Source organism: Rhinoderma darwinii, chromosome 1 (genome assembly GCF_050947455.1).
Source record: "Rhinoderma darwinii isolate aRhiDar2 chromosome 1, aRhiDar2.hap1, whole genome shotgun sequence".
In the NCBI taxonomy this organism is placed as follows: Eukaryota; Metazoa; Chordata; class Amphibia; order Anura; family Rhinodermatidae; genus Rhinoderma; species Rhinoderma darwinii.
In genome coordinates this window covers 417,572,281-417,585,659 of record NC_134687.1, presented here as the reverse complement: position 1 = coordinate 417,585,659, position 13,379 = coordinate 417,572,281, and the positions used below count along the sequence as shown (strand labels likewise).

At 40.5% G+C, this 13,379-nt stretch overlaps 1 protein-coding gene across 1 annotated transcript; it reads left to right on the top strand.

Annotated features, from left to right (window-relative positions):
* The first annotated feature begins 11,560 nt into the window (after window positions 1–11,560).
* On the top strand, window positions 11,561–12,484 carry LOC142742951 (olfactory receptor 6B1-like). Its single transcript, XM_075853229.1, has one exon. The coding sequence runs from the start codon at window positions 11,561–11,563 to the stop codon at window positions 12,482–12,484; it is 924 nt and encodes a 307-aa protein (XP_075709344.1).
* The last annotated feature ends 895 nt before the right edge of the window (window positions 12,485–13,379 follow it).

Below are 13,379 nucleotides of genomic sequence, written 5' to 3'. Positions count from 1 at the left end.
GCATTCCTATGGCAGTGATTTATCACAACGATATCAATGATATCAATGTTTTATAAATAGCCATAGTCTTACCCATTCCTATGGACAGCTATGAAATCACTTACTACATAAAGTCTAGGTTTAGCCCCAGTCTTAACAACCAGGCCTATTTTGGTCTTAATGCCTATTCCAAGAGTCATAAGTTTTTTATTTTTCTGTAGACATAGACACGGCTAGTTTTTGCAGGACGAGATGTATTTTTCAATGACAAAATCGGGTACAGATAATCTATTGATTAACTTTTATAAACTTTTATGGGGCGGGTAATTCACAATTCACCGCGCGTAAATAAAATTTTACCTTTAGTCTGGGTTCACACCACCATGTTACGTCCGTAATGTACGGAATGTATTTCGGCCAGAAGACCCGGACCGAACACACTGCAGGGAGCCGGGCTCCTTGCATCATAGTTATGTACGATGCCAGGAGTGCCTGCCTCGCTGCAGGACAACTGTCCCGTACTGAAAACATGATTACAGTACGGGACAGTTGTCCTGCAGCGAGGCAGGGACTCCTAGCATCGTACATAACTATGATGCTAGAAGCCCGGCTCCCTGCAGTGTGTTCGGTCCGGGTCTTCCGGCCGAAATACGTTCCGTACATTACGGACGTAACATGGTCGTGTGAACCCAGCCTTAGTCTACATCTCGGTATGATTATGGCAATGCCAAAATATACAGATTTTTTTTATGTTTTTCTACTTTTGCACAATGAAAAACAATTTTAACCCCTTAGTGTCCAAGTCTTTTTTTTTTTTTATTTTTTTTTTTGTGTTACACTCCCTGCCTTCTATGAGTCATAACATTTTTATTTTCCCGTCAATGGAGTAGTGTGAAGGCTTGTTTGTTGCGGGAGGAGTTGTAGTTTCTATAGGCACCATTTAAAGTACCATATAATGTACTGGGAAACTGAAATAAAATTCTAAGTGGAGTGGCGTTGGAAAAAACGGTGATTCCTCCATTTTATTTTGGGTTTAGTTTTGTGTGAGCGTGCTCTATACATTCATTCCCGCACCATGATGTGCACTTACGTCAAGGTGCGTTAAGGGGTTAAACTAAAATTATTTGCTTTTGTGTGGTTGCATTCCAATAGCCATAACTTTTGTATTTTCCTTAGATGAAGCCATATGTGAGTGTGTTTTTTGTGGGAAGAGATGTAGTTTTTATTGGTACCATTATGGGGTACATGCGACTTATTAATTAACTTTTATAATTTTTTTTATGGGGGAATGAAAAAAAACGGTATAAAATGTAGTACCTTTAGGAGACTTCACAATGAGATTTTCTGATCGCTGATATAATGCTTTTGTATAAGCATTACTGCCTGTCAGTGTAAAGCTTCTTCCCTCTTCCTGTCAAATCACTTAAATGGCACAATCGATATTGGCAGCGGCAATTGGGGGGGGGAGTTAAATGGACAGGATTAGTGTTATCTCAAATCCTGGCCATTGCAGCGGGAACCCAGCTGTCAGTCACAGGCTTCTGTGATGATCACGTGGGCACAGAAGATGAGCCTGCATGATCTCCATCAAGTACACAGGGCCGGACTTAGGTTGGATGGCGCCCTGTGCGGGACTCTCTATTGCCGCCCCCTACACAAACCAAAAATTAACCACATATATAGACACGCACATACTGGAACATATATACTGTACATACATAAAGACAGATATTTAGACATACAGGCAAATATACATACACACATCTGGAATATATATACATACAGGTAAATATATAGACATAGAGACACATATACACACACACACACCGGAAGATAAATACACAGACAGGAACATATACAAATACATAAAAAGCACATATATACAAGCACAAAGACACATTCACATACAGACCCATATAAGAAACTCATTTGCATAAAGTTAAAAATCGCTCATAAAGTGGTAAAAATAGATCGTTTTTCTAAATAAAAAGCACTGCTGTCACCTACATTACAGCGCCCATCTCCTTATGTAGGAGATAGGGCACTTATAATGTGGTGACAGAGTCTCTTTAATGTGTTAAAACTCAAGGTAAAGATGGCTACATCTGTATATTGGTAAAATAAAGATACTGTTGTGAATTAAATAGATACATTTCAAGTTAATTATTTCAAGTAAATTAAATTGCATTTACAAGGTTTAAAACCAGTGGGTTCCCACCGTTCAGATTTGTTGCTGATTTAAGATTTTTTTAAGCCAAAACCAGAGACGGAACCTAAACCGAAGAAATATATAAAGAAAGGCCTTATAGGCCTGTTCTCCTGGATCCAATTCTGGTTTTGTCTTACAAAATGTAGGCTAAATCTGCAGTAAATCTGCACTCTGTGGGAACCCATGCTCTATACAAAAATCCTGATACGTGGCCAAACAAGAACCCCCACCAAACCACCGATCCCCTCAAAACAAGCTGCTAATACACAAATGACCACATGGTTTACAGGCATAGGTATATATGGATGAACAAAATGTTGCATCAATATGACAAGTGATGTGTATGGCAATGTTACCAATTCTGGGGATAGGGGCAGAATGTGGCTTCTTCAGGGGTCTGGGATTTTTTCTTTATACTTGTGCCAATTTAAAGCACTTCATGGGAAAAAAAGGATTTTTTATAACTTAGGAAATTGACTTTTATTAAGCTACGCTGCTTCCGTAACTCCAAAAAAGGTGAATAGAAGTATCAAATACATTTTAGCAGAGAAAGCTACACTGAATTCCAGTACTTGGGCATTACAGAAACAATGTAGCTCGCTGTTTCTGTCCCATTCACTTCTATAGGAGTTACGGAAAAAGCTTAGCACAGCGAGTTTGACAGTTTCCGTACTTGCCACTGAGACTCCGCATGGATTTGGTAGACAGAACCCCCATAATCGGGATCTGCTGGGATCTGCATCTATTAGACAATTATAGCATATCCTGTGGATATGTCATAAATGTCTGAAATTAGAATACGTCTTCTACAGTATTGCAGCCTTCTCCCTTTCACTTCAATAGGAGAAAAGGCTGCAATACCTGTGAATCGCCACTAAATGTGTGTCGACGATTTACAGTGAGCAAGTAGAAAAGAAGGGGAAGCAGCGCTCGTACGAGCGCTGCACAGCCTTCAAAACAGCTGATCGGTGAGGGTCCCGGGAGTCGGCCCCTGAGAGATCAGCTAAGGATAGGCCATACATTTTTAGGGACTGGAAAACCCCTTTAGGATTTATTATTGTATCTTACTACCCCTCTGTCACTTATTTGATAATTTCTGGCAATAATGTTTGGTCTGTTACGCCTTTGGAGTATTCTCTGTAAATTGAATATGTTAATTTAGCTCATAGTCCACTTTAACGGTGTTCCTGATCACAGGAAACATGCTGTGCTGTCGTTCCATTAACCCCTACCCGCACGAGGAAGTAACTGTACGTCGTCGCGGGAGGTTACTTCCCGCACGAGGATGTACAGTTACTGAGTTTTTCCCGGTGCACACTGTCGGCGACAGTGTGCACCGGGAACCGGGAGGTCAGCTGTCGCCGACAGCTGACACTCCACTCTTGCCGACCAGCGGTCCTTTGCCGCTGATTTAGGCGAATTAACCACTTATATTCGGCGATCGGTTGCAATCGCCGAATTTTGGGGGTTTCTAACATATCGGCAGACCCCGGTCCGAAATCGCGGGGTTTGCCGATAGTTAGTATGGCAAACGGAAGCCAAACAATCTCTTCCATGTCTGCCATGGACAGAAGCCCATCAGGACCAACCTTCGGCTGGTCCTGATAGGCTTCCTGTCAGAGTGACAGGAAGTCACTGTGTCGTTCCCGTTGCACACTTTCGGTGACAAGGTGTGCATCGGGAACTTGGAGATCAGCTGTCCCCGACAGCTGACACTCCAGTGTTGCCGATCAGCGGCTCATCGCCGATGATTTCGGCAATTAACCCATTACATGCGGGGCTCGATTGCGATCTCCGCATGTAGCGGGTTTGTAGCGCATCAGCAGCCCCCATGCAATCGTGGGGGCTTCTGATGCTTGTGATGGCACCCGGGGGCCAGACAACGGCCCCCATGTCTGCCATGTATGTCAGCCTATGAGGATCAGCGTCTGCTGATCCTCGTAGACCAACTGTCAGAGTGACTGTGACGTCACACTGACAGTTGGAATACGTTACACTACCTAGGTAGTGTAATGTATTCTAGCAGCGATCAGAGCTGCAGGTCAAAAAAATAAAGTGTAAAAAGTAAAAGAAAAGTTAATAAACAAACAAATAAAGTGTAAAAAAAAAAAGTACACATATTTGGTATCACCGTGTTCGTAACGACCCAAACTATGAAACTATAATGTTAATTTTTCCGCACGGTGAACGCCGCAAACAAAATAAACGGAAAACTATGTCAGCATCGCTATTTTTTGGTCACCACCCCTCCCAAGATATAGAATAAAAAGTGATCAAAAAGTCGCATTTACCCCAAAATAGTACCAATAAAAACTACAACCCGTACCGCAAAAAAGAAGACCTCCCACAGCTTTTTTGACGAAAAAAGAAAAAAGTTACGGCTCAGAATAGCGTGTCTCACAAAATATATTATTTTATAGAAACGTAATTTTATTGTGCAAACACTGTAAAGCGTAAAAAAAAACTATACACATATGGTATTGGCGTAATCGTACAGACCCGCAGAATAAAGTAAAATGTAATTTATTGCGCACGGTGAACGCTGTAAGAAATAAAGTATTTAAAGCGCCAAAATCGTTGTTTTTTGGTCACCTTCGCTCTAAAAAAGATCCTGTGGGGTCAAAATGCTCACTATACCCCTAGAAAAATTCCTTGATGGGTGTAGTTTCCAAAATAGGGTCACTTTTGGGGGGTTTCCACTGTTTTGGTCCCTCCAGGGCGTTGCAAACCCGACACGGTACTGAAAACCAATCCAGCAAAATCTGCGCTCCAAAATCCAAAAGGCGCTCCTTCCCTCCTGAGCCTTGCTGTGGGTCCAAACATCTGTTTACGACCACATATGGGGTATCGCCGTAATCGGGAGAAATTGCTTTACAAATGTTGGGGTGCTTTTTCTCCTTTATTCCTTGTTTCCACAGAAAAATAGGTGATTTTCATCTTCACAGACTAATTCCACTAAATTCTGCAAAAAAACTGTGGGGTCAAAATTCTAACTATACGCCTAGAAAAATGCCTTGAGGGGTGTAGTTTCCAAAATGGGGTCACTTTTGGGGGGTTTCGACTGTTTAGGTACCACAAGACCTCCTCAAACTTGACATGGTGCCTAAAATATATTCCTAAAAAAAGGAGGCCCCAAAATCCACTGGGTGCTCCTTTGCTTCTGAGACCAGTGCTTCAGTCCATTAGGACACTAGGGCCACATGTTGGATATTTCTAAAATCTGCAGAATCTGGGCAATAAATATTGAGTTGCGTTTCTCTGGTAAAACCTTCTGTGTTACAGATTTTTTTTTATTACAAATGAATTTCGGCAAAAAAAATTAAATTTGTAAATTTCACCTCTACTTTGCCTTAATTCCTGTGAAACGCCTAAAGGGTTAAAATACTTTCTGAATGTGGTTTTGAATACCTTGAGGGGTGCAGTTTTCAAAATCGGGTGATTTATGGGGATTTTCTAATATAGAAGGCCCTCAAAACCACTTCAGAACTGAACTGGTCCCTGAAAAAATGGCCTATTGAAAGCTTTTTGAAAATATGAGAAATTGCTGCTAAAGTTCGAAGCCTTGTAACGTCCTAGAAAAATAAAAGTACGTGAAAAAAAATGATGCAAACATAAAGTAGACATATGGGGGATGTTAACTAGTAACTATTTTGTGTGGTATTACTATCTGTTTTACAAGCAAACACATTTCAATTTAGAAAAATGGTAATTTTTGCAAATTTTTGCTAAAATGAGAAGTTTTTCACAAATAAATATTGAATTTGAAATTTTTTCACTAACATAAAGTACAATATGTCACAAGGAAACAATCTCAGAATCGCTTGGATAGGTAAAAGCGTTCAGGAGTTATTACCACATAAAGTGACACATGTCAGATTTGAAAAAATCATCTGTGTCCACAAGGCCAAAACAGGCTGTGTTCTAAAGGGGTTAAGAAACTATTCTCTAAACACTGGGATGGAACCAATGTTGATAGAAATTTCTTTAACCCCTTGGCGACATGTCACGTACTATTACACTGCTGTCGCCAAGGTCTTAAGGCACGCAATGATGATGGTGCAGGCTCAGAAGCTGAGCCCGCACCATCGCCAGCGGGTGTCGGCTGTATATTGCAGCTGACACCCTGCTGCATGGCCAGGACCGGAGCTAGCCTCCGATCCGGCCGATTAACCCCTTAAATGCAGCGCTCAAAAGCGAGCACCGCATCTATGGGGTTTTACCAGCAGATCGGAACCCAGCGATGTAATCACAGCTTTTTTGATGAAAAATAAAAAAGCTATGGCTCTCGGAATATGGTGACACAAAAAATATATATATATTTTTTTTAAAAAGTGATTTTTATTGTGCAAACGCTGTAAAACATAAAAAAAAAACAATACACGTATGGTATCGCCATAATCGTATCAACCCGCAGAATAAAATAAAATGTAATTTATACCCAACGGTGAACACTGTAAAAAAAGAAGAAAAAATCGCATGTACCTCAAAATGGTACCAATGAAAACTATAGATTGTCCCACAACAAAATAAGCCCTCACACGCTTTGATCTGCCAGAATGGTAGAAATCCCCCATATTTGACCCCATTTGGAACACTAGACTATTTATTTAGCGGTGTGGTGAGTATTTTGACCCTACATTTTATTGGTATATTTAATGCAAAGAGAGTAAAAACAAAATGATTTCATTTTTTTGACAAATGTTTTGTCATCTTAAAGACAGGATTTTTTTGTAAAACGAACATGAAAATGAAGAAATGCACCCCACAATGTATTCATCTAGAGGTATAGTGAGAATTTTTAGTTTTGTTTGAGGGTTTTTACAGATAATCCACTTTTGTGTGACAAATTGTAAAGGTGTTCATCATAGTGACAATTTTGGCAACACAAGCATTTGCCAGCAATTTATGCAGTGGGATGGCACAGAAAAAAATTTACACTTTATTTCTACAAAGGTGTCACTTTGTGGCACCTTTAAAAGTATTCATCTAGGGGTATAATGATAATTTTTTGTTTTGTGTGTGTGTGTTCCAATTTATAATGGGGCAGTAAAGTAATTGGCAAAAGGGTAAATTAAATTTAAATAATCAAACTAAAAAGGGCAAACGTGACAGAGCCAATAAAGTAATTGTAAAATTAATATTCTAAAGTGGAATGATAGATTTTGAAACAATCTTGGATACAAAGCCCAGGCTTGGAGGGGAACGTGTCACACTGATGAATTGTGTCTTTGCGAATTCCTCTTTTATAACAGAAACGGCATCTTTTCTGGGGCCGTCTTTTTTTTTCCGTGGGAGGCACCTCAGAAGGGAAATGTTGCCCTCTAACAATTCTGGAGGCATCACTACCGGAGGCTGAATTTTCTCCCCCCTCTTCGGTGTCTGCAAAAATAAATGTTTTTTATTATTCTTTCCTGGTATTCCAGGTACTTTTTCTGATGGCCAGCATATCTGTACAACACATAAGAATTGTACAACACCATTTGAATCAGGTGTACAACTCGTTTTTTTGTACCACATACGGGACTTTCTCATCGCATCATATGGCTTTATCATCTGAGCCGATAAATTGACTCCCCCATATGTTTATTGTATGTCTGGATACATACGGGCTTTGGTGTTTCTTCTGCTCTGCCACGCATGGGTACAAGAGTGCTCTCTTCATTGTGGATGGTTGTATGCATAAGGACATCTTTTTTGTCCTTTACTTTACCTACAAGCACCCCATCATTACACATCGCCCTGCTCTCGCCTCGCTTCAATTTCTGGGCTAAGAGGGTCTTTGGAAGGCCACGCTGGTTCTTACGGACTATTCCACAGGCCACTGTTTGCTTTAGGGCAAGACTTTTAAAGAGCGGGAAACAATTTTCCCACTTGTACCTAGATAGGGGGGGGCAGTCTAGGGGATTTATTTTTGTGTCCTTGCCCTCATATATTCTGAAGGTATGTGTGTACCCGGATTCTGATTCACACAGCTTATAAATTTTAATGCCATATATGGCCCTTTTATTTGGAAGGTACTGCCTAAATTTTAATCTTCCCTTAAAGTGAACAAGGGACTCATCGATTGAGATGTGCTTCTGAGGGGTGTATAATTCTTCAAATTTATTTGTAAAATGGGCAATGACTGGTCAAATTTTAAAGAGGCGATCGGGGTTTGGTTCATCTCTGGGTGGGCACTGGGTATTGTCATTGTAGTGTAAAAATTTAAGAATGGCCTCAAACCTTCCCCTGGGCATTACATTATGATACATTGTTGTATGATGTAACACATCTTTTGACCAGTATGATCGTATTGTTGGCTTCTTTGTCAGGCCCATATTCATCAGCAACCCACAGAATTTTAACATTTTGGTTGCATCAGTGGGATGCCACCTGTATTGTCTGGCAAAAAAGGATTGCGGGTTTGCACTAATAAATTGTTGTGCATAGAGGTTAGTCTGCACAACCACTGAATTAATAAAATCATCAGTTATGTAAAGTTTGAAAAATTCAAACTCCTTTAGCCCTGTTGTATCCACTCTGATTCCTGAGGCACCAATAAATTCAGGAATTTGAGCTTTAAAATTACATGGGGGTGCCCAATTCTCTTCACTTGTGCCAGGCAGGGCTTGATGAGTTCTCATTTCAGAGGTTTGAGGGGTTTCAGAGGTTTGAGGGGTGTCCTCATCGTCACTGGAGGAAGTTGAAAGGTGAAATATGGATCCCCCCTCACTGGCAGGATCGGTATCAGAATAGAGCATTTGAAATGCCTCTTCTGTGGTATACAGTCGCTTTGCCATAATGATTTTTAATATATATATATATGTGTGTGTGTGTGTGTGTGAAATATAATACAGTAACCTGTTCTGTAATAGTGATCTAAGTGAACGTACCTATAATATGTAATCTGATACAGTAAACTCTACTGTAACAGTTATATAATGTAACAGAGTTTTTTTTATTTTTTATGTTATATTATTATATATTTTTTTTTTAATAAAACATTCCTAACAAACATACAACTATCCCTAACGGACAATTGCAGGTGATGGTGATTCACAGTACAGGGCACGTCACTCTGGATTCCTCACTGGGTAGAGCAAGGAAAGGGGCACTTGACAATGGCAGGTGATGGCGATTCACAGTACAGGGCACGTCACTCTGGATTCCTCACTGGGTAGAGCAGGGAAGGGGCACTGGACAATGGCAGGTGATGGAGATTCACAGTACAGGGCACTTCACTCTCTGGGTACTTTACAGGGTAGAGCAGGGAAGGGGCACTTGTCAGTGACACTGGCAGGAAATTTATATAATTCTTTGTTTTCTGTCTTCTCTCACTGTCTCTCACTAACACAGGTCTGATCTCCTCACTCTCTCTCACAAAAGGAGGAGATCAGACGCTGTGAGCAAAAGTTGATGCCCAGAAACTGGCATCAATAAGCTGTGATTGGTCAGTCACTACAGACTGACCAATCACAGTGATCAACAACTTGGGACCGCTGTGATTGGTCCCCCACAACATACAAGTGACAATCTGCTGTCTTTGACAGCAGTTGTTACATTGTGATCTCCTCCCCTGGCTCTTTCAGGTAACTCTTAGGGTATGTTCACACGATAGCAGGCATTTACGGCTGAAATGACAGACTGTTTTCAGAAGAAAACAGCTGCCTCGTTTCAGCCGTAAATGCTCCTCCTCGTAATATGCGAGGCGTCTGTGACGCTCGTAAATCTTGAGCTGCTCTTCATTGAGTTCAATGAAGAACGGCTCAAATTACGTTGCAAAGAAGTGCCCTGCACTTCTTTGCCGAGGCAGTCAATTTACGCGTCGTCGTTTGACAGCTGTCAAACGACGACGCGTAAATTACAGGTTGTCTGCACAGTACGTCGGCAAAGCCATTCAAATGAATGGGCAGATGTTTGCCGACGTATTGTAGCCCTATTTTCAGACGTAAAACGAGGCATAATACGCCTCATTTACGCCTGAAAATAGGTCGTGTGAACCCAGCCTTAGACTGCTGTGATTGGTCAGTCACTACTGATTGACCAATCACAGAGATTGCAAACGAGGGACTGTGATTGGTCCCCCACTGCTTGTCAGTGACGATCTATCACATTTTAAATGCCCTAACTTGGCTCTTTCTGCCAGGTTATGCTGTGATTGGTCAGTCACTACTGACTGACCAATCACAGCGATCGCAAACGGGGGACCGCTGTGACTGGTCCCCCACATCTTGTCAGTGACGATCTTCTTTCTTTGACAGCAGTCGTCACGTTAAATTCCCTAACCCGGCTCTTTCTGCCGGGTTACTATACTAAGTCACTATTGACTGACCAATCACAGCGATCGTGGGAGAGGCCGCGCTGTAATTGGTCCCTCGCCGTACCAGAGTGACTATCGGCTGTCTGTGACAGCCAATATCATTCTTCTGTCACCATGTCTTTTGACATGGTGACAGATTTTAGCCATGGCCTAACTGTACCCCATGGTGCCTTAATGCAGGGAAAACCATGACGTACAGTTGCGTCATGGTGCATTAAGGGGTTAAAGTACACCCTTGGGTTTATTACAGTTCAAAAATAAACAAGTGCTTATCCAGAATACAGAACTTGCAGCATATAAACAAAACAAACACCTTGCCCGTCTGGGCACTAACTAAACTGCAGGTTTCCTCACCCATTATAAACCATAAGTACTATGTTCTTTGTATCAGGTTTTTCATACTATCCTTGTGAAGATTCCCAGGCTCTGACCCTCTCTGCACTAACTGCAGAGCTTTTATGGCTCAGTAGAGAGCCCAGTATCTTCACTTGAGATAACTTGGCTAGGGGTAACACCCGTACTGAAGTGGGGAAGGGAATGTTATCCATGTTAACAAACTGAGTGAGATATACACACCCTCCAGTATTTTTCCTGCTGCGGGCTTACAGCACTTAAAGGCATAATTAAATAGACTAAATTTGGCATATATACAAATGTACAAATCAGACATCAAAGTGCCCTTTAAGAGTGGGGAATTTTCCCCAACACTCTTACCGGCCAAAGAAAAACATTAGGCCATATTAAATTCAGGAAGTTATTAATCCTAGATGTAATATTATAATATATTATGCTTTTTTTTTCACAGATTTTTCAGTTTCCTTGGTGCGCATTCACTTATATACCACTTGAAGTCCCGGAGTACAACATTTATATCATATATATGTACAATAAAAAGTGTTTTACTGGTTACATGAACTTTCTAAAGTCTATCCAGCCCTCGAAAGTAGTCTTTGAACTTGAAGTTCATTTAAAGCTTAGTTTTTGATGATATGTTGACATCAAGATGCATTAAAATTGCTCCTGTATAATCTTCATGTTTAGAAAGACTCTAATTTTTAGTTAGTAATAAAGCAATGGCAAACCAGACTAATGTGAAGGAATTTATTATACTGGGATTCTCCAATATTCAAGAATACCAGAAATTGTTGTATGTGCTTTTCCTGATAATGTACATCACTACTCTCACTGTAAATATATCCTTTATCATTATAATCCGGTTTAGTCAACAACTCCATAAACCCATGTATTATTTACTTGGAAATTTATCCTTTTTGGAGTTAGGTTACATTTCAGTAACAGTTCCTAAAATTATTGTGGACATCCCAAGGAAAAGAAAAAGCATTTCCTTTTCTGGCTGCATGACTCAACTTTTCTTCTTCACTTTCCTTGGTGCCACGGAGACCATCCTTCTTGCAGTAATGTCCTTTGATCGATTTTTGGCGGTGTGTTACCCCCTGCGCTACACAAGCATCATGAGTCATAGGGTTTGCTTTATTCTAGCAGCTACATCTTGGGTTCTAGGATTCCTGACTACTTCATTTCCAATTATCAGAATTTCACAGTTACATTTTTGCAGTGCCAATGTTATTGACCATTTCTTCTGTGAATCTGCTCCTTTGCTGAAACTGTCTTGCTCTGACCCTTATATCAAAGAACTAACTGTTATAGTCTGTGCGTCATCAGTCATCCTCAGCTCAGTTCTCCTTACTATGATGTCCTATGGATATATCCTTCAGACAATTCTGAAAATCCCATCTGTTACAGGAAAGCAGAAAGCAGCATCTACCTGTGCTTCACACCTTATAGTGGTTACGACTTTCTATTCCACAATGTTTGCAATGTACATTAAGCCCACTGCTAGTCAAGGATCCCTAAACAAGGTGATGGCATTGTTCTATGCTGTCTTCACCCCACTTGTTAACCCATTTATCTACAGCTTACGCAACAAGGAAGTTAAAGAAGCCCTTATACTGTTTTTAAAGAAAAGAAGGTTTTAAATATTTGTTGCTAATTTTTCTACTGTGCCAACAATAAAATTTATTTTACTGTATTCTACATTTACAATGATGTAGTTTAAAAAGAAGGGGTAAAAATATGCACATGTTTACAGATACAGTTCTCCATAGTGACTAATACAAATAACCATTAGAACTAAAACGTTGGGATTCCACAAATCATATGAAAGTCATAAGCCTGGGAGAAAAAAATGTAATGAACGGCAATAGATTACATAGTAAAAAGCTGTTCTAATTAAAGTAATTGAGTGATAAAATTGGAAATTGGAGTAGGCACACAATTGAGTATTTGATCCTATTTTGAAGGGTTAAAGGAAAATAACAATTTAACATGTAACAGGTCTATGTTGCTCAAATTAAACATTTAAGTCAAAATAACTCAGGCCTCATGCAGACCACCGTAATTTTTATCCGCAATTACGGATGCGGCTAAAAATGCTGATCCATTCATTTCTATGGCCCACAGACACCTTCCAGTATATTTACGGATAAGTGCCGTAGAAATAACCTGCAAAAAACAGGACGTGTCCTATTTTTTTTCATTTACGAACCGTGCTCCTATACTTTATAATGTGAGCACGGAACGCAAATGCGGGTGACAGTCCGTGGCCCACCCGCATTTGAAAATACCAATTTTCAGTGTCAGCAGGTCCTGCGTGTCTCCAACATGCAGGATCACCCTATTATCGATCACATCTAAGTTATGAACTTAGATGTGATCGGTAACAGCTCGATCCTGTGTGTCAAAGACGCGCGAGACCAGCTAACACTGTACCCATCAGTCCCGCTGACGTAACGGATACAGGTTTCAGCGCTAGATACAGCTGCTCTGTATAACAGGATACAAAGCAGCTGTATCTCAAAAAGCAAAAACAAG